The sequence below is a fragment of the Ursus americanus genome, chromosome 27, assembly GCF_024610735.1.
Source record: "Ursus americanus isolate L20-20 chromosome 27, mUrsAme1.1.p, whole genome shotgun sequence".
NCBI classification, from domain to species: Eukaryota; Metazoa; Chordata; class Mammalia; order Carnivora; family Ursidae; genus Ursus; species Ursus americanus.
The window spans coordinates 38,599,405-38,621,887 of NC_142153.1; the positions used below are offsets into that span (position 1 = coordinate 38,599,405).

The 22,483-nt window shown below is 40.7% G+C and overlaps 1 protein-coding gene and 1 pseudogene across 1 annotated transcript; one reads left to right on the forward strand and one right to left on the reverse strand.

Moving 5' to 3' along the window:
• Nucleotides 1–10,620: 10,620 nt before the first annotated feature.
• LOC148107654 (uncharacterized) lies at nucleotides 10,621–16,059 on the reverse strand (annotated as a pseudogene).
• On the forward strand, nucleotides 15,966–22,072 carry ING2 (inhibitor of growth family member 2). The gene is made up of 2 exons (XM_045785839.2): nucleotides 15,966–16,576; nucleotides 21,251–22,072. The coding sequence occupies exons 1-2, from the start codon at nucleotides 16,405–16,407 to the stop codon at nucleotides 21,919–21,921; spliced, it is 843 nt and encodes a 280-aa protein (XP_045641795.1). The 5' UTR covers nucleotides 15,966–16,404; the 3' UTR covers nucleotides 21,922–22,072.
• Nucleotides 22,073–22,483: the final 411 nt, after the last annotated feature.

The window sequence follows — 22,483 nt, forward strand, 5'->3', positions numbered from 1 at the left end:
TTAAACCCAGACATGAACCTAAGAGTGTAGAGGAAAGTTTTTCGTCCCCTACATAATTATTTAAGAACTTAATCCACTAGGCACTTGCTCACAGTTTTTCTTTAACTAGGAAGGAATGATGGTATATTAGAAAGAACTTTGAAGTTAGACTAGCCTGGATTGATATCTTGAGTCTACTATTTGACGTATGACCTTGTGCAAGTTATTTAAATGCTGTACCTCGGGCATGTGAGTGGCTCAGTTGGTTAAGCATCTGGGCTTCGACTCAGGTCATGATCTCAGGGTCCTGGGATCCATCCCTGCATCAGGCTCCCTGCTTTCAGGCTCCCTGCTTGGTGGGGATCCTGCTTCTCCCTCTCCCTCTGCTCCTCCCCCCATTTGTACTCTCTCTCTGTCAAATAAATTTTTTAAAAAATCTTTAAATGCTGTATCTCAATTTCTACATCTATCAAACAAAGATGATAAGGCCAACCTAATGTAATTGCTGTGAGGGTTAAATAAGATGAAATATGCAAAATAATTTGCACAAAGTAGAGCCGTGGTAACATTTAGTTCCTCTAAATTTTGATGTGTATCTCTGTTGTTAGAGTAAAGATCCTTGGGAAGAGATAAGAGATTAGGAAGCCGGATGGATAGACTATGAATCTTGAACTTCTCTCTCTTTCTCTGGGTGGGGCTGCCGTTAAGATACCTAGATGTCCCACTGTGTGAGCTGGCAGTCTTGTGCAAAGGACTTTGTAACCGAAAGATGATTTAAGAAAAATCCAAGATCCCAAAGCACAGAAGGAAAGCACCTACCACTGTGGATATTGCTGAATGATTCAGAAGAAGGAAGGGAGAAAGGAAGGGAAAGAGAGTATCTGCCTGATTATCAATATGTAGCAAGAGCTTTTATGCACCAATTCTGCTTAAAGGGGCCTCTCTTAAGAAAATAATTTGAAATACATAAAAATAATTAAGCACGTATATGATCATCTCAGTATTAAGAGACTGAAAAACTAAAAACAACCTGAATGAGCAAATATTATAAAGTAATTATAGTATTTTTTGTGTGATGAAATATTACTTAACCATTATAAACAACACAAAGGAATATATACATTATCAGCTTAATTATGTAAAAAAAAGGACACAGATGAAAGGAATTGGAAGGATAAACAAAACTATTTTAAAAGTACTTTGAGTTGGATTGTAAATACATTTTTAATGGATTTTATTTATTTGAGAGAGAGAGAGTGAGGGAGCAAGAGAGAGAGCATGGGGGGGGGTAGAGGGAGAAGCAGATTCCGCACTGGGCAGGGAGCCCAATGTGGGGCTCGATCCCAGGACCCCGAGAACATGACCTGAGCCAAAGGCAGACACTTAACTGACTGAGCCACCCAAGTACCCTTAGCCCATTTACATTTAATGTAATTATTGATATGGATGATACGAAGGTCTATGGTTTTATTATTTATTTTGTCTATTCCATGTGGGTTTTTTTTTTCCCCATGTTATTCCTGTCTTGATTTCTTTGGTGTTAATTGAATAATTTTTAGAATTCCATTTTAATTTTAGCAAAACCTCTGAGGGTTTTTTTTTTTAATGGTTGCCCTACAAATTACAATATGCATCCTTAACTTTTCAGTATTTGTAAAGTTAATATTGTACCTCTTCACATAAAATACAAGAACCTTGCACCCACCCATACCTTTACTTGTCCTATGTATATCTACATATATTATAAACCCCACTATATAGTTATGTTTTTTGCTTTAAACTCATATACTTTAAAGAAATTATGACCAAAAAAATCCTTTTCTGAGGCGCCTGGGTGGCTCAGACATTAAGCGTCTGCCTTCAGCCCAGGGCATGATCTCAGGGTGCTGGGATCGAGCCCCACATCGGGCTCCTCCTCTGGGAGCCTGCTTCTTTCTCTCCCACTCCCCCTGCTTGTGTTCCCTCTCTCACTGGCTGTCTCCCTCTCTCTGCCAAATAAATAAATAAAATCTTAAAAAAAAAATCCTTTTCTATTTACTTTTCTGGTGCTCTTCATTATTTCCTGAACATTCAGATTTCTGTCTAGTATTATTTCCTTTCTGTCTAAAGAACTTTATTTAACATTCTTTATATTACAGGCCTGCTGGTGACAAATTCTCTTAGTTTTCTTTTAAATAAAACATCTTTAATTTGCCTTCATCCTTGAAGGATATTTTCATTTCATCTTGAAGAATATTTTGAGAGACAGGATTCTGGGCTGACATTTTTCCTTTTTCCTTTAGCACTTTAAAGATGCCATTTCTCTTGATCCTGATGAGAAGTCAGTAGTAGTTCAAATCTTTGTTCCCCTCATTTAATATTTTCTCCGGCTATATGCAAAATTTTCTCTGTTTTCGCTTTTTAGCAGCTTGACTGTTGTACCTAGATGATGATTTTCATAATAGCCTTCTTGTGCTTCAATGAGCTTCTTAAATCTGGTAATTTATGTCTTTCGTCAAATTTGGGGAAATTTCAGCCACATTTCTTCAAAAAAGTTTTATGGCCCATTCTCTTTCTCTCTCCTTTCTGGAACCCTACATGTTAGATCTTTGGGTATTATCTTGAAGGTCCCTAAGGTACTATTCATTATTTATTTTACAGTATTTTTTCCTTTCAGATCTTTAGATTGAATACTTTCTATTGATTTACCTTCAAATTCACAGATACTTTATAATTTATAAGGTTATTGAGTGAAAATTTTATTTCAGATATACTTTTTCAGTTATAGAATTACCTTTTGGCTCTTGAATTTCTTCCCTCTTCTGAGATTTCTTTATTTTTATTCATTTTGAGTATATTTTCTCTTATGTCCTTGAAGCACAGTCCTCTAACAGCTGCTTTAAAATCCCTGTCTCTAATTCCAACATCTGGTTCATCTTGGAGCTGATATCCATAGACTGACTTTTGGACTACATTTTCTTATTTCTCCACGTGTCTAGCAATCTTAGATACTATCCTGGACATAGTGAATGATATACTTTAGAGATGATTTGATCTGTTATGTTTCTCTAAAGAGCATTAATTTTGGGTGCCTGGGTGGCTCAGTCAGTTAAGCATCTACCTTCAGCTCAGATCATGATATCAGGGTTCTGGGATTGAGCCCCACATTGGGCTCCCTGCTCAGCAGGGAGTCTGCTTCTCCCTCTGCCTCTGCTGCTCCCCCAGCTTGTGCTCTCTCTCTCTCAAATAAATAAAATCTTTAAAAAAATAAACCTAAAAAAAAAGAGCAGTGATTTTTTTGTTTCAGTAGACAGTTAACTTGGCTAAACTCAAACTCTAATTCATCGTAGTTCTTTTAGCCTTATCTGGACTTCTTGGAATCTACCCTGCACATGTGTAGTCTGAGAGTTAGCTAGAGATTCGGGAAGTTTCTGAAGACTTTAAGCCTCCCTCTCTCTGGATCTCTCCTTTCTGGGATCTCTCTCCCACTTTCCAGTACTGTTTAATTGCCTCTTCACCTCATTGGTAAGGGAAGGGAAGAATTTCCACCCTATGTGTATGCAGGTAGCCTAACACATGGCACCCAGCACAAGACAGATAAGATCAAGAGCGGTTTACTAGTCCCATATCTTCACAATCTGCATGGAGGATACCAAACCATGTAGGGCCACGTGGAAGTTATGAGTAAATAACCAGGTATGGTGGGAGGCAGGTTTTGTAATACCAAGGGAATGAGGTAGCCCCTGGTTCCCATGCGAGGATGTGATTGGTTTGAAAAATTCCACAAGCTTGCAGGGATAAGAAGGAAATATATGTGGTCCCCAAGACAAGGAGGATTATTTGGCTAGGGGACCTTACCCCCAGCAGCAGAGTGGGGAAGGAAACTTGGATTGGGCCATTCAAGACACTCCTGATTTTACCAGATGTCAAGGCAGTATATGATGTTAATTTTAGGCCCTATACTACACTGTGGTTGCCCTGGACTCCAGTCTCTGGTTCATCAAGCCAATATGCCTGCAAGTTTCTATCTAAGTGTAGGTCATCCTATATGACTGGATGTTGCAGGCTAAAAGACTGCAAAATAGGAAACTCTTGAAGTGCCACCTCATCCTTCCACGTGTTGACTTCCCTCAAGAATTTGCCTTCTTTTGCTTCCTCCCCAGTGCCTTTTTTTTTTTTTTTTTAATATCTGTGATCTGATAGAAGCTATTTGGCCATTACCAGAAGCAGAACTCTCAAAGTTCATTCTTAATCTTTGGATGTAAGCAGTTTAAGTGAATAGCTGACGAAACTACCAGATATTGCTTATTGATTAAAATGGGAATTGGTGTGGAGTCTTTGGAACGACACTACATAAGAATATTAACTCATTGCTGACATACCTGCAGAACGCAATCACTGCATAAAATACTTACTTTGTAATTTAGTACAAATTTTGATTCCACACAAATAATTCAGTCAAACTTGAGTTGGACTCAGTACTTAACAGATAAAACCAAGAAAAAAAAAGTTTTTTCTTTTACAGTTTTATAGACTGTTGAAGTATACATGGGTGAAAAGACAAAAGCTGCTATTTGACAAGCTGGTCCTGTATTTCTTCCGAAATATGCACCACATTTAAATCTTGACTAACTCTAACCAATTTTAATCTTTTGATTTGCCTTGCTTCTACATTTATTTCTAATTTGCTTTTATTTATACTTATGCCTGTAAGCATTTTCCCAACACTCTATCTCCATCCTATATCCCTATAAAGTCTATAATAGTCTCCTGGGCAGGAGCCAAAGACTTGATTTGGTTTAAATCTACGCACGCAGATACATACTTACATCTGCTATTTTATTTCTTTTTTTCAGTAAATCCTACCAAGACTTGGATGAACAAATTGGGTTTTAAAATTCTTCAGCATTTTGTATATTTGGTGCTCCCGGAAGGACTCACCAGATTCAAGAGCATGTCATACACATGACTAAAATTTATTACAGCAAATGGTAGAGAGCACAAACAATGGGAAAAAGACCCACTGGTGAAGTCCAGAGAGGTTCAGCATAGACTTCCAAAGTCCTTTGAAGCTATTCAGGAACTCTCTTTCTCTCTCTAGCAGCAAACTATAAGCACCTGTGGAATGCCTCTGCCCATGGAAACCCATCTGAGTTTCAGGGTCTAAGACTTTTATGGAGGTCTGTTAATATATATACATTCTGCTATGCAATCAGCCATGGCAACTGAAACTCAGGACCCCAACAACGAAACCAGGTGCACGTTTGTGCAAAGCAATTGCTCCAGGTGTATGTAACAAAGTCATCATCATTAACATAAAAACACTCCAAGGGCCAAATTCCCAAGGTCGGCCAAGGGCCAATCATGGCTCCCTTGGAGACATGAAAGGAATAAGCAAATACCTGCTGCATCGACTTTTTCCTCACGAGGGTCTGTATATGCCCTTGCTATCATCTATTTCAATTCCTGGCTTACTAATAGGAAGAATACAAAGCTAGCCCTGGCATGTGGGAAGACGTGTTTAAGACCACTCTATCTCTAAATCATTTCCCCTAGTCTTTCTACTCTTCCCAACACACTCCCAGCCTCCAATGTCTATAGCTGGCTGTTCTTTACAAACAAGCAGGCTACTACCAGGAAGCAATGGTTTATGCGGTTTGACAGAGGAGGCCTAAGATCAACAGAGCGCAAAGATGTAAAAACTAGTTACATCCTTGCATGATTTAAATCTTTCCCCCCCAAACCTGCTTTGCCTCCTGGAGTTTCTATTTCATGTAGCAGTGCCATGACCTGCTAATGGCCCAACCCTAAATTCTAGATGACTTCTCTTCTCTCCCATCCTCTAAATACAGTCACTAAAATCAGGTGATATTATCTCCCAGAAGTATCCTGAATCTATCTCATTCTTTCCATTTGACCACATTTCCCTGTTAATTGCTCCTTTCTTGCTTCCCCTTCTCTCTCCCTATAGGCCATTACTCATAATAGCGGTGCTGTCACTCCAATTCTTTTCTAGAAAGCAACACGCCGAACACTGAAGAATAACTTTCTGAAGAAGATCTCTTACATAACATATTGTAACCGCTCAGGTCACTAGGCTCAATTGTTTTCCTGTGTGTTATATATCTACTAATATCTATTTTATTAGAAAAAATTAATTCTATCCCAAATTGAAGGAAATGTTCAGTGGGATGAAATCAATTTCTTGGAGTTCTTTGAGTCACGCAACAGAGCAAGTAATAGCTGCTTCCTGCCTGTCACCCTCCCTTTGCTTTATGACATCTGGACTCTTCTCCCGATCTTTTCCTTTTCTCATTGGCTATGTTCAGATTCCTCTTCATTAGATACTTCTGTTAAATTTCAATCCTATAGAGAAGACCACAGCTAAATAAAAGTCTTCGGGGAAGGACTCCTTCTTGGGTAGATATAGTTCATAGGGCCCGTCTGAGATTGTAGGCAGAAGTTATAGATGGCAGGGGCGCCTGGATGGCACAGCGGTTAAGCGTCTGCCTTCGGCTCGGGGCATGATCCCAGCGTTCTGGGATCAAGCCCCACATCAGGCTCCTCTGCTGGGAGCCTGCTTCTTCCTCTCCCACTCCCCCTGCTTGTGTTCCCTCTCTCGCTGGCTGTCTCTATCTCTGTCAAATAAATAAATCATAGCGGAGGAGCCTGATGTGGGGCTCGATCCCACAACACCAGGATCACGCCCTGAGCCGAAGGCAGATGCTTAACCGCTGTGCCAACCAGGTGCCCCTAAATAAACAAAATCTTAAAAAAAAAAAGAAGTTATAGATGGCATTAATACATAACATTGACCTGAATATGAATTTTCAAACAGTCAATTCATAAAAATTATAAAAAATTTATTCCCCTTAACATAAAGTACTCAAATGAGATTGCACAAAAAATTTAAAAAGTTCTTGGGGCACCTGGGTGGCACAGCGGTTGGGCGTCTGCCTTCGGCTCAGGGCGTGATCCCAGCGTTGTGGGATTGAGCCCCACATCAGGCTCCTCCTCTATGAGCCTGCTTCTTCCTCTCCCACTTCCACTGCTTGTGTTTCCTCTCTCGCTGGCTGTTTCTATCTCTGTCAAATAAATAAGTAAAATCTTTTAAAAAATAAATAAATAGATAAATAAAAAGTTCTTAACAAGTTGAGCACTTTACTGAATGAAAAAAAGGTTATATGGAACTTCTCTTAAACTGCTAAAAAACCTTCACAAAAAAAGTGTTTCTGATGCAAAACTGCCCAGATTAGTTCCTCAAGTGGGAAGACTTCAAAGCTTCAAATTTATCAATTGTGTTTTTTGGTTTTAATTTATATAATAGTATGTATGCAATTACAATGCTTGTATGCCAAGTGCAGACAATATTAACAGCAGTAGTAAACAGTCTCATAAAAGTGAACTAAATCTTGGGGCCACCTGGGTGGCTCAATCAGTTAAGCGTCCAACTCTTGATTTAGGCTCAGGTCATGATCTCAGAGTTGTGAGATTGAGTCCCAGTATGGAGCCTGCTTAAGGTTGTCTCACCCCCTCTCCCTCTGCCCCTCCCCCCCAAAAGCAAACTAAATCTAAATATCTAGATTATATGCTCCTTTCCTAGGAGGTAGTGTACATATGCATTTTGTTATTCCAGAATGTACAGAAAGTTTTTTTCTTTTATATTGAAAATAAAGTTCAGATTTTATTAAAGTAATACATGTATCAAAAAATTAAATGCATAGCATAATGCATAAATTTGTCTGAATCACTGTGTTGTACACCGAAAACCAACATAACATTTTGTCAATTATACTCAAATAATAACATTTCAATTAAATGTACAAAATGGTATTTGTGAAAACTAAGTGTCCTGCCAACTCTAGATCCCTAGGCCCTAAATTAGAGGTAACTACTATCAGTAAATATTGCTGGACTATTCTTCCAGAGATATTTTACCTGAATACAAAAAGTCCCAGGGATATTCTAAGACAATATCACATAAGGAAGTCACTAAGCTATTTTGAAATTATTTTTAAATCAACATGCCAATTTTCAAAGATTAAGTTAGAGATACTATTAGCCCAACCTGTATTACAACTGTCTTTTCATCATGCGTAAAAGTAGCACAACGTGTTTCCATAGATATAATTTATATATCATGGTCCCTAAGTTTTAATTCTAATGTTGTGCCACTATCATTAATGGGTTAAATAATCCTTCCTTTCTCTGATTCTTCTACTTTCCTGTAATAGAAAGGTATTCAGCCTCGAATATTTTCCATATCAATGTTCCTCTCTTTTATATCTGATTTTTTTTTTATCCCTCTAATTCCAGTACTTTTGCCACATACCAGAAGAAAACATTTCTACTGTCACTTTCAGGGATTTCTTCAAAGTCTTCTCCCCGAAGATGACATTTCTGTGACCAAAGGATATCATGCCAAGGTATCTGGAATGTCCACCACAGTTAAACAAGCAAAAGAAACTACACGTAGGCTGCAATTAGATAATGAAGAACACAATCTATGTTTTCTCAAGGAGAACGAAACACTCGAGGGAATTCTAGTAAATGAAAGAAATTCAGATAAATCATTTGTATTAAATAAGTATTTTCAAAACTTGGATCTCTTATTTTATAGAATGGCATGTTTAAAATCACTTACAGCAAAGTAAGGTTTAAGCACAATTTTCCAGAAATACATACGTTTCATAAAGTGAGATACACTGGTTTATATACTCTTTTATATGTAAAAGAGTCAGAGAGTGGGGGAGATCGGTAAAATAGATAAAGGGGATTAAGACGTACAGACTTCCAGTTATAAAATAAATCACTAACGAAGTGAAAAGTACAGCATAGAGAATATAGTAAAAAATATTGTAATAACACTGTTGGGTGACAGATCCTGATTATTTATTGTGGTGAGCACTGACTAACGTATAGGATTGTCCAATCAGTGTTGTACATCTGAAACTAATATAGCATTGCATATTAATTATGCTTCACTAAAAAATAAAACAAAATGCCTACTCCCAAAACACACACACACACACACACACACACACACACACACACACAAAGAGTCAGAGAACCTCAGTTTATGGAAATAAAACTGGATAAGCAATTTAAAAAAATTTGTCACCCTCAGAAGGGAAATCAATATATTTACCGATATGGTGGATTAAATTAACCATGACAAGAGTGATTAATGTAATAACAGCTCCAATAAAGCCTTATTAAAGAATCAGTTACAGGGATGAAAAGTACAGCATAGGGAATATAGTCAATATAATGTAATAACTTTGATGACAGATGGTGACTACACTTATCATGGTAAGGATTGCTTATTGTGCCTAATACTACTGTGGAAACACTATGTGTACATCTGAAACTAATATAGCATTGTATGCATACTGGAATTAAGAGACACAAAAATAATGAAAAAAATATTTAAATTAGTAAAGCTCAAAACCTGTTAAACTATATTCTATCCTCCTTAAAAAATGAGTTATGATTATTTATTATAGATTTTATTTATTTACTTGTCAGAGAGAGAGAGAGCACAAGTAGGGGGAACGGCAGGCAGAGGGAGAAGCAGGCTCCCTGCTGAGCAAGGAGCCCGATGCCAAAGCCAGACTGGATCCCAGGACCCTGGGATTATGACCTGAGCAGAAGGCAGATACTTAACCGACTGAGCCACCCAGGCAACCCCCAAGTTAGAATAATTTATTTTTTTTAAAGATTTTATTTATTTATTTGACAGAGAGAGAGACAGCGAGAGAGGGACCACAAGCAGGAGGAGCGGGAGAGGGAGAAGCAGGCTTCCCGCTCAGCAGGGAGCCTGATGGAAGGCTCAATCCCAGGACCTTGGGATCATGACCTAAGCCGAAGGCAGACTCTTAACGACTGAGCCACTCAGGCGCCCCCCAAGTTAGAATAATTTAAAAGAAACAAAAGATTTAGCAAAAGGCTCCTGCCCAGTAATATTTGTATTACTTATAAAAGATCATACTTACTTCAGCCAGAACTGAGGCATAAAGCATTTGCACTGACAGTAACAGTCTAGAGAAAATAGAGTTTCTAGCACTTTTGATTTTGTGATTATTTTGAATACTATTGTTTAGGAAATTCTAATTTTCCTTTAGAGGTAATTTTGTTAAATTTGCTGCAAGACTTCTCAGAAAAAGTAATTTTATAATATCACAAGTTCTTAACTTTTCTCCTTGGGTACTTTTGTCCTTTCTAATGATTATCAGCCAGATAATAAAACCAACAAATATTTGTTTTACTCTTAAATTTCTAGGTGTACACTCATTTCATAAATTACCATGTGACCCTGGGCAAATTAATTAACTTCTCTGGGTCTCCAAATCATCATCTGTAAAAAAGTATTGGTTTAGGGGTGGTCTATTAACAGGACCCCCAACTCTGTCCCCATCCCTACAGCCATGATAGTTATGATAAATTACATCGGTGGCAGAGGCTTCCCCAGCTTCTCAGTGAGGCTGCCTGTTGCCTATTCTCTTCCTTTGGGGGAAATCCTTGATGTGAGATTATTTTTAGCTAAAAACATTCACTGATGATCATGAGATTAAAAATAACCATCTGCAATTCCTACAACCTTGAGATGCAATTTTTTTTTTAAGATTTTATTTATTTATTTGACAGAGCAAGAGAGGGAACACAAGCAGGGGGAGTGGGAGAGGGAGAAGCAGGCTTCCCACTGGGCAGGGAGCTCACCCCATGAGGGGCTCAAACCCAAGACCCTGGGATCATGACCTGAGCCAAAGGCAGACGCTTAATGACTGAGCCACCCAGGCACCACTGAGATGCAATTTTAAATTTTCTTTTCCTATATCTAATTTTTATTTATTGAGTACTGTGCAGGGCTCTGATACAACAGACATGATTCCTGAATAAAATCATCATTTTGTGATGTTCTTAGTTTTAAAAATATATGTGTGTGTGTGTGTATAGAATGTACATATGTACATATATATAAACACATATTTATATATATACACATATATAGGATTAATCTATGCTACCACAGCTTTCAAGTTCCCTCCCTTCCTTTTTTTTTTTTTTAAGTGGGCTCCAAGCCCAATGTGGGACTTGCAATCAAGAGTTGCTTGGTCTGCGGACTGAGCCAGCCAGGGGCTCCACTACCACAACTTTCAAAACATTCCCTCACTACCACTTTTCTCTATCCATATGATGAAATTAATAGGAAAATCTCTGACAAATTAAAAGTAACATCTGCCAGGCACTGCACTAAGCTTTATTCTCAAGATTTCGAAGGTAAGAAGTCAAAGCTTCAGTTTACACAGGATTTGGCTACTCCGAGATTCTAGGTTATTGTTGCGTTTACTGATTACCTACAAAAACATTTTAAGATAAGATAGCTCACTAAGATAAACAGGTATCTTCAAGGAATACACTGGCATCTCTTATCACACTTACGGAGTACAGCACACACTATTACTGCATTTGTGTAGACTGAACAATTTATACCTATAGTCTCAACTATTTAATTTTGGACAAAATGTTAAGTTTCACTGGCAAAATTAGACCAGAATTTCAATTTTGAACATATAGTATAAACCTTTCTTCCCTAAAATTTAAACCTCTCCCCGTTTTTAGGAAACATAATTGCATAATTCAAACTCCTTCAGTACTGTGACCTAGTTCCTCCTCTTGATGTTATAAACAGCTCATGTAACTATGGTAACCACCTAGGGAAAACTGAATGTTTTTCTGGTCAGCAATATGCAAAGTATACCGTATGTGTTATTTTTTCTCTCTGAGATAACCGAAGTAGATAATATGTGTTTGCTTTTTCTTCTTGGCTATGGCAATGATAGTTTATGATACTCGATTTCCTCTTTACTACAGTCCCAGTCATTCACGATCCCTTCATTTTTTGCTGTGATCATCTTGCTGAGAGTAGTCATTCTAAATGCTGAACAATACTACAACCCACAGCGGGCGTGACTGTATACACCCGATTTTAAAGCTGTGCTACCTCATGGACTACATGTACAGACCAACACTGCTCATATTTCCAATGTTCCACCTCAAGAATCTGGTATTTTCTTAACTTTACCCTTTAGTTCTAGCCTTAAAGTAAAAAAGTAAAGTGGAATTATATCTTGAGGGCATACTTAGATACTGAGAAGAGCTATCTCCAGTTTGTAGTGATTTTTATGTAACCTCTTTTTAGCTCTATTTTCTGTTTTTTAAAATACAATTAGTGTGTACTACTTATGCAATAAAGCAATTAAAAATACTTTAAAACTGACCTCAGTGACTGTTCGCTTCAGTTGCCTATCATACTAATGAACTGACTTAAAGTTTTAGGTTTTTTTTCAGTACAATTTAAAATGCTTCACTGTTTCTTCCAGAACAAATTATACTCTAAACTAATAGGAACTCTTGGATTTGTAATGGTTTATTTGCATTAGATACAATTATATTTCTACTGTGGGCCATCAATTGGTGACCTTTTAATATGAGGATTTTTGTTTAAAGTGCCTTTGAAGAATTTCCTTATACTTTTAACAATGCTTTTTGACTATCCAAATATCCTCCTTAGAAAAACATTGCTATTTGCTTCACTGAATTAAATAGGAAATTAACTGCCTCTTACTGGTTTAGAAAAGATCTAACTAACCAAATGCAAGGTGTGGAACTTGTTTGGATTCTGTTAAACCAAGTGTAAAATGATATTAATGAGACAATAAGGAAATTTAGAAATTTTAATCATCTGGATATTAAATGATAATCTTTTTGATGGGATAATGGAATTGTGGATATATATATATTTTAAATTATCTGTTATCCCTCCATATTTAAAGTATTTACAGATAAAATATAACAATCCAGCAAGGGAAAAGAAGTGTGAAAGGCCACAGACGAAATAATGTTGGCCATATATTGAAGTATGTTCAAGCTGGGTGAATAGTGCATTAAGATTATTGTATTATTACCTCAACTCTTTTTAAAAAATTTTTAAAGATATTATTTATCTGACAGAGAGAGAGGGAACACAAGCAAGGGGAGTGAGAGAGGGAGAAGCAGGCTCCCCAGAGAGCAGGGAGCCTGATGCAGGACACGATCCCAGGACTCTGGGATCATGACCTGAGCCAAAGGCAGACACTTCACCGACTGAGCCACCCAGGCGTCCCTATTACCTCTACTCTTGTGCATGTTTGAAATGTTCCATAATTTAAAAAGTTTTACAAAACATTAAGAAGAAGAAGCAAAGCATTTCAAATTTAATTGGCCTGACTTAAGCAACAACTGAATTTTCTCAGGAGTTATCTTTAGTAATCCTTCAGAACTATCTGCTAGTTTGTTTTCAGTGAGACTTTGAAGGTTTGCCGTCCCCTCTCACAATATAAATAAGGGCTACAAGACATAGGCTTAGAGGCATAAACACTTCCCACCAGGGACGTCTTAAAAGAAACTGATTTTGAAATTACAGGTAATCCCAGACATCCCTACTAATTTCGGGGTTACTTATCTTTTTAGGGTTACTTTATGGTAAATATTTTAAAAAGTAAATAATATGCCTTTCTGCTTTATCAGAGGATTTAATACCGCCAATTAATTTCTACATTACAGAGAATTGGGGACTTTAAAATTTTGCATTTGGCTCAGCAAGGCAACCCAATGTGAAAAGTCCCCAGATGTCTGGTTAAGTGGTTACTGAGAAGAAAAGAACATGATAAATAACCAAAGGTCAAGTTGAGTTTGGGGAATATGGCGATTTTCTTTTCCATGTAAGTACTCTCCCCACACAGTGTGCTTTCACAAATATGGCAGGAATAGCCTTTGAGTAACTTTTATAAATTAATATAGCAAAAAAAGCACAACTGAAATAGTTCGGACATACACACTCCCATATTACAGTGTTCTCGTTATAGGCATAGACCAACACAAGCTGAAAAATCACTATTTGGATTTTTTGCTTCCTTTCAGCCTGTTCAACGAGTTATGAAAGGTGAAAATAATGTATAAAAGATCTCCATTATCATTCTCAGCCTCCTTTCCTCTCTTCTTGCTCTAGGTTCCTGGAGGCCATAGTCTCAAGAATGCAGCATCTCTGCCTTTCTTACTGCTAGGTTCTAACCACGTGTCCTGTCTGCCTGCAGGTTACTTTTCAGGCAGAGTAAAATCCATAGGTACATTCAGTGCCTAATCGAAATCAGTAAAAAAGGCATCTTGCATTATTTGGGGCCTCCAATAAAGACTACCTGAATCAAACCCATTAGTAAACAGATACAGTAGGGTTCAGGTAAAAAGCAATAAAATTCCATTTTTAACAGTGACTGATTTTTTACAAACCCCGGCTGTTTAATCGGAAAGATTCAAAGAATGACAACAATGAAATCTCTAGATGGTTCTCCAAAACACACCTTACTGTACTGCCTGGGTTGATTTAATATTCAAGTAGTCAAAACCACAAAAGTGTCACAGGATAATAACACCAGACACTCTCCGAGTCCCGTGCAATATTTTTGTTGTTCCCAAGATGCCGAATTTTCTGGAGGGCTTTGTTTTGGCTTGCAATTTAAAATTTCCTGTAGATCGAAGTCTAGACTTCTCTTCGCACGTCAATGGTTACTTCTACTAACTGTTGTTTTCAAAAGTGCTCCACATAGGTCACCCTACAGGTGTACCACCCGTGCGAACGAACTGGGTATAAGGAGAAATCCAAGTTTAACACCCACCTACGTTTCCTTTTTAACTCAAAGGTACTACTCAGAAGTGGACTTGTTTTCATAGGCATTCCACTAAAATGCTCCGCGTATTTGTTCTATTTACAGCCATTTCTTTCAAAAACCCATGTTATTACAAACTGAGAGTCCGTCTGGCATTGACATCAGCCCCTCTGCAGAGCCTTTCATTTAACACTACACAAAAATGAAGCCGTGCAAGTCGATCATATAGATAATAAGGACGTGGGCCTGATTACGGATTAGGCTTTCATTCTCATTTCCCTTCTTCCCGGCCTCCGACCCCCAGCGGTTTTGAGTCTTAGGCTAAGAAGAGACGAAAAGGGGGGTGGTGCGCCCCTCTTGACTTTAAGCCCGCGCCGACATTTAATGCTTAAACGTTCTGACACCCGGAGGGGAAAAATTCTTTTTCAAAGGTTGTGTGTTGGACAAACACGTTTCTGGGGCGGAGGCAGACTAAACTAAACCGAGGACTCCTGAAGAGCCCAAGGCGGACAAAACCTGCAAGGTACTTCGGCGGCGGGAGACCTCCCGCATGTGAGGAAGGGCGGAAACAGGCTAAAGCCGGGAGGGAGATTTAAAAGGCTAGCAGAATAAAAGAGAAAGAAAATGCAGTGGGCCCGCAGGAGCACCGCCTACCTCGGCGACCAGCACCCCCACCCCCACCCCTCCCGGCGCTCGGTGAGCCAGAAAGCCGCCGCAGGAGGAGGGCCGGGGCCCGCGGCTAGCGCTGAGGCGACGGCCGGGCGAGCGGCGGCGAATCGGCGGGAACACGGCCGCGCAGCATGCCGGGAGCCGCGCCCGCTGCACGCTGGGTCGCGTAGTTCCCGCTGGCCTTACTCCAGGTTGTAGCGAAAAGCGGCCGGCCTCCTGCTGCTCTTTTAAAGCCCCGCGAGTTGCCGCTCCAGATCCACCTGATGGGGAAAGTGTGGGTAACACCGGGCCGAGGGAGTTGGACCGAGATTCCCCGTCCCTGTGGGAAAGACGGAAGGAAGGAGCCGACAACCTACCCTCTCAAGTCCCATTCAGACATTAAGCAAAGAGGCGGGCTTGACAGTGCTTTCCCCTTTAAGAGGGGGCGGGGCGCAGCCTGCCGTTTGGCCGTCCTCCGCACCCTCCCCGCGAGCCGAGAGTTGACAGACCAATCGCCCGGGTGGCGGAGGGAAGGCGGGAGAATGCGAACCCTTCGGTAGGGCGGTAGGGGCGGGCCCCCGGCCTTATTAGGAGTAAATCCTGCGCAGGCGCAGAGGCGGCTGCAGGCGGAGGGGCGGGGGCAGTTCTGTGAGAGACTCTCCGACAGGCACGGAGGGTGATTAGGAGGAAAGGGGGCAGCGAGGGGCTTGTCATGGGGATCCGTGCTACGAGACGGCATTGGTAGCATCTGGGGACTCCGAGGGGGACAGGAAGTGTCAACGCCCGGGACCCCGGCGCCAGCTCCGCCGGGAGATCCCCGCTGCTCTAGTCCTGGGGAGGGAGGGGAAAAAGGAGGGAGCCCTGATCTCGCCCCGCCCCTGGGCTTGTTACCGCGGGGGCGGGGAGTGAGGGCTTCTTTTGGGGGGAGTGGAGATCGGGGGACTCGGCTGTGCCCTCTTGAGCGGCTGCCGGTGTCCCCGCGGCGCCGGGCTGCCAAGCAGAGGAGCCGCGGCGGCCGTGGCTGTTGCATGTGTGGCTGCTGGATGCGGAGGCGGCGGCGGCGGCGGCGGCGAGGAGCAGCAGCGGCGGCAGGATGTTAGGGCAGCAGCAGCAGCAACTATACTCGTCGGCCGCGCTCCTGACCGGGGAGCGGAGCCGGCTCCTCACCTGCTACGTGCAGGACTACCTCGAGTGTGTGGAGTCGCTGCCCCACGACATGCAGAGGAACGTGTCCGTGCTTCGAGAGCTGGACAACAAATATCAAGGTAGGGGGCCGCGGGGCTGCCCGTGCGGGTCCTCCCCTCAGTCGGATTCGCTGGCCTCCGGGCACTGTCGCTCGGAGCCAGCCCGGGGAAGTGCCACTTTCCATTTCGCCTGTGACAGTCTCCCCGAGTGCACAGAGGGGGTCTGGCGTGTGGGATGGAGGAGAGGGACTGGAGACCTGGTTCGCGGCCCTCCCTTCCCCCGCTGCGGTCGGCGAGGACTTCTGTGGGGTATCACGGGTGGGGGTGGGGGCCGCTCGTCAGCCCCCGCTGCAGACCCAGCGGCTGCAGCTGGTGTGGAGAGGAATCAGCCATTTTAAGCAGCATTTGTTCCGGCGCCTGCCTGCCCCGTGCCGCAGACCCTCCTGCCCCGGCGAGGGAGCGTGCAGCGGGCGGGGGCTGTAGGGAGTGAGCGGCCGGCCGCAGCCCGGCTCCCGCTGGTCTCCGGGGCCTGGCTTTCCCTACCCCCTTCCAGCCCCCACCCCGAGAGCAGATGCATTGGAACGTGCGGGGGGGAGGGGGCAGGAGAGGGCCGCGAAGGCGGACTCGGGGAGGTCCCTCCCTCCGTTCTCCGGCTCCCGACTCGGGAAGAGAGTACGTTCCCTTCTCCCGCCCCGGGGAAAGTTCCGGGCCGCAGCCTTTGCCCAGCTCCATCAGCCAAATGGTTAAAAGGGGAGGGGTCCCCGAGGGGAAAGGAAGAGGGGTGTGTGTGTGGCGGGGAGGGCCTCCTGTCCCTGGGGGCGGGGCCTGAGGGAGTGACGTACAACATGGGAGGGGCGCGGACCGGCGCGCTCCCGCCCGCCTCAAAAATGGCTGGTCGTCGGAAGGTTTGGGCGGAGCTGGCTGGTGGGAAGGTGTCGGAGCCTTGCGGAACGTTAGTTTGTTCCTAGCAGACTCAGTGTTGAGGTTGGGACATGTTTGTCGTGGTTTTTCGACCCTTTCGCCACCACTCAATCAGGACGAAGAAACGCTCAGCTACTAGGACCATCGCTGACCCTAGTACCGCGTAGGTTCCGGGCCTTGCGTCACTTCCGGGCCCCAGGTGGAAGTGGGTGGTTGACTGGGCAACCGCTTGGCGTCCCTTAACCCATGGGTCCCTCCTTCGCCAAGTTTGAGTGATGAGGCAAAAACCACCCTTTGTGGTCAGACCCAAGAAAACTAAGACAGGGAATCAGCCTTTCCTACAGAGGGTACCATTTATCATCCACAATTGGTGGACCTTTCGTGTACTACTAGGAGGGGAGAAATTTGAATGGGAAACGGTTTTGCGTTTAATAATCCTCATCAAGGAATAGACCTTGGGCATAATGTGGAAACAGCCGTGCGGACTTTAAAAACTTTTTGGACCCCATTCTCCGTTTTTCTAGACCCGTCACTAATCTTATGATTTAGTCTCAAAGGAACCCACTTCTGGGGTGACATTTTCTGGCCTGTAGCATGATAGAATAAGTGTCACTGTGTTTTCGAATCTATAATGTATTTCTGTCTTCTGAACCCATACGATAGGGTTGTTGATAGGACTGATCTCTTAGGGGGAAAGAGAATTAAATAGTGATTACTTACTGTGTGTCATCGCTATGTGGGTCCAGAACATTATCTCACAATAATCCTGTGAAATAAAATATTTTACAGACAAGTTAAAATTTACAAGGACTTTAAGTGACTTGTTCAGTTAACTAGGTGGGGAAGTAGGAGGGCTACTTCATGTGCACATCCTTTTTTTTAAACTATGAACTTTTTATAAAAACTTATTTAGTAAAAGTTCTCCAAAGCTATTTTCTACAGACATGGAGCACATTCATGAATTGTAGCCTAAAAATGATACATATGTGCTTAAGAATTGTATATGGACCATTTTTAGTTTTTAAAATAGTAACTCTGAAGTTTGTAAAGCTTGCATGGTTTTACATTTCTTTAAAGACACATATTTGCCATTACAAGAGTTAAGCTATTTTCATTTGAATTTGGGAAGGAAAATTGGTTACAGGGAAGTCTGCCATCTTGACCATCTAGAATTGTCCTAAGTAGCTCTGGTAACATGAGAAAAACAGTATTAGGCTTTAAAAGATTGAAAGATTATAAACATTTTCAGCTCCATTAAGATTGGTTAGTCTCAAGATTAATATAGAAGAAGGATCTAGTTTTCAGTCTGTGCCCATGCTTACTAAGCTCCACTTCCACAGTTTTATGATTATTAGCTTTATGTACTTGTGTGTTCTTGGTTCAGATTTCATAAGCTTTTTATTTCTTTGCTAGTTCTTAAGCATTTTCCGTTTTTGGATTTAATACTTACAGCAATCTATAGTGATATAAATTAAATAGGGAGTCAAAAAAGTTTCTTTCCTACCTATTTGCGACACTTTCAGAAATTACTGAAGAATCTTTAAAAGTAACCTTAAAAACTCTTAAAAATAGAGAAATGAAGACAACAGCTTCACAGTTGAAAGAAGTATTTATTATGGGATATAGTTATTAGAGAACCTCAGTTTTTGTTCCAGTATTCTTGTTCATAATTTCTTAGGTAAATAACCATTGAATTAAAAATTAATACTTAATTTCAAGTGCCTTCCATTCAGCTTGGTAGAAAGTGCTTAAACGGCAGAACCAGACATACCTATCTGGCAGAGTTCAAAGTCTGGGGTTGTTACCTCTTGAACTTCATTTCTTCACATATAGAAGTGATAGCTTCGTCATGGGGTTGCTTTGGGAATTATATGAGAAAATCTTTATCACATAAAAGGGGCTTAGTAAGTGTTAGTTTTCTTTCTTTTTTCACTGTGTAATTAAGAGTCTTAAAAATATGAATTCTTCTCATGTACAGTATCAGTGTGCCTGTATGATATAATATAATTAGCTTCTAACTCCTGTTAATAAGGTTTACCTTTATTTTTTAATCCTCAAGTTTTGTGTGTGAGGGGAAAATATATAATTATTGTTCTTGGAGAAAAATTATGTTCTTAAGAAAACCACATATACCTAGCTGGGCAAATGGGCTAGATATGAACTTTGTTTTAAAATATGCTGTGCAGGGGCGTCTGGGTAGCGCAGTCGTTAGGCGTCTGCCTTTGGCTCAGGGCGTGATCCCGGCGTTACGGGATCGAGTCGCACATCAGGCTCCTCCGCTGGGAGCCTGCTTCTTCCTCTCCCATTCCCCCTGCTTGTGTTCCCTCTCTGCTGGCTGTCCCTGTCAAATAAATAAATAAAATCTTAAAAAAAAAAATGCTGTGCAGGTATGAGTACCCTCAAGTTTGTAGTGGCGCTTTATCATGTATCCCAGGTTAAGCAGTTGTCCATCAAGCTTGAGTGCTTATACTTTTTAGGGAGGAGTTAATGCATAAGAGTTGTGTCGAAGACCTGCTTTGTGTTAACCTTTCTTGCAGATAGTCCTAGTGTATGCATTTTACTAGTCTAACATTTCTGTTGTTATCATTAGAGTAACAATATTGGACGGTAAAACGATGGTATGCTGCGTGCTGGTAGTACTATTAGAATATAAAACAATGATATGCCATGTGGTGTAATTAATTTTTGTTTCTCTACCTTTAGTAAGACAGAACTCTTTTAGATAGCTTTATATCTCATAAGGACAAGAAATAGAACAGATTTGAATAAAAAACTGATCTTACATAAATTTTTGGTGACATCTGGAACTATATTTTCAGATTTGTACACCATCTAGTGACTCCGACATTTTTAATCACTTAGATGTGTCCCCATGCTATACAATACCAAAATCAGCGGTTCAAAAAGCTTAAAACCAACTGCTGAGTTATCTACAAAATCAGAGTGACCCAATGCTGACTTTACTGTAATTTTGTTAGTAGCTTCGTCAGTTGATGCCAGAATCTGAACCTAAACCTACCCTGGAAATAGTTTGGTTTTCAGAATCTCCCATATGATAAAATAAACGAGCTATTAAAACTAATATGATGGGAAGAGTTACTTGTGTCTGTTTTGTTTAAGAGTGTCCGGGGGTATGATATGACAGTCAAGGTGTAATGTCTCTCTGGAGTCGTAGCAAGTCACTGATTGAACTGTAAATCCTGGAAACACAGTTGGACAGTAAACTGTAGCCTAGTTTCAGAACCTAAGTTTTACAATTGAAGTCTGGCATGTAAATTTTATTCAGTGTTGTTTTGAGGTTCAAATGAAGCATAGGTGACTTCACTAGGTAGACTATAAAGTGGCAAACAGTGTTCTTGCCCATGTAAAATACTTCGAGTATTAATTAGTAAACACATCTCTTCTTTTTCTTTCTTTTTCTCTTTCTTTTTTTTTTTTTTTTTTTTTTAAGTAAGCTCAAACCCCAATGTGGGGCTTGAATTCATGACCCGGAGATCAAGAGTTGTATGCTCTACCACCTGAGCCAGCCAGGCACCCCTCTTGCCCTTTTTAAAATAGACTAATGAGTATTAGAAAGCTTTGTAAGAAAAATAAATAAAACATTTTAAAAAAGAAACCTTTGTATTCTTACTAGTTTATTTCTAAATATACTTTCATATTGGATAACATATGGTCTTTCTATGGGAAATAATGCTTTTTAACGTATACATGCCAAGAGGAGTGTGGTTTTATGATTTGAGTTCATTCAACTTTACCAGTTCTGTGAAAGATAACTAACTTAAAAATATTATATGTGCTAATGCACAAATGTTCTGATTTTTCTTACATTTTTAGAAACATTAAAGGAAATTGATGATGTCTATGAAAAATATAAGAAAGAAGATGATTCAAACCAGAAAAAACGCCTACAGCAGCATCTCCAGAGAGCATTAATCAATAGTCAAGAATTGGGAGATGAAAAAATTCAGATTGTCACACAGATGCTCGAATTGGTGGAAAATCGGGCAAGGCAAATGGAGTTGCATTCACAGTGCTTTCAAGATCCTGCTGAAGGTGAACGGGCCTCGGATAAGGCAAAGATGGATTCCAGCCAACCAGAAAGATCTTCAAGAAGACCCCGCAGACAGCGAACCAGTGAAAGCCGTGATTTATGTCACATGACGAATGGGATTGAAGACTGTGATGATCAGCCACCTAAAGAAAAGAAATCCAAGTCAGCCAAGAAAAAGAAACGCTCCAAGGCCAAGCAGGAAAGGGAAGCATCGCCTGTTGAGTTTGCAATAGATCCCAATGAACCTACGTACTGTTTATGTAACCAAGTGTCTTATGGGGAAATGATCGGATGTGACAATGAACAGTGTCCAATTGAATGGTTTCACTTTTCGTGTGTTTCGCTTACCTATAAACCAAAGGGGAAGTGGTATTGCCCAAAGTGCAGGGGAGATAATGAGAAAACAATGGACAAAAGTACTGACAAGGCAAAAAAGGATAGAAGATCGAGGTAGTAAAGCATCCATGTTTTAAAAGGTTGTCTTTTATATAATTCTTCAGAATTTACTTTCAGAAAATGTTTTAGGGTAAATGCATAAGACTATGCAATAATTTTTAATCATTAGTATTAATGGTGTATTAAAAGTTGTTGTACTTTGTCTGTGACCTTAATTTTCTGCACTGAATTACCAAATATTTTAAACCAGGTCGTCTTTAGATCACCTGATGAAAGGAGCAGGGAATAGGGAGAGGGTGGTGTGAACATTATAAAAACTTCACAAACCATGCCTATTTCATTTTCATTTAAAACTACAATGTTGTTTTTTGGGTAAACACCAAAGTTTTGCTAGCATTTTAGTTCTCTGGGCTTTAAAAAATGTAGGTACAGTTGGAGTTGTCTGTAAGCATTCAGATTATCTTGGGTAATTTAAAATACGAACACTACATTTAGAGCTGCTTTCTCCCTAGCCCCATTTATACATACACTTATTCATCTCTAGTCTTCCAAGAATTTCAGAAGCTAGAGATAAGAATAATTTGGGATTCCATGTGGAATAATGTGCTCTTACTAGAGTA

Coding starts and splice junctions, on each gene's coding strand:
- ING2 (XM_045785839.2), top strand. CDS start 16,405: ATGTTAGGGCAGCAGCAGCAGCAACTATACTCGTCGGCCGCGCTCCTG. Junction 16,577..21,250: donor GCTGGACAACAAATATCAAG/GTAGGGGGCCGC, acceptor TTACATTTTTAG/AAACATTAAAGGAAATTGAT.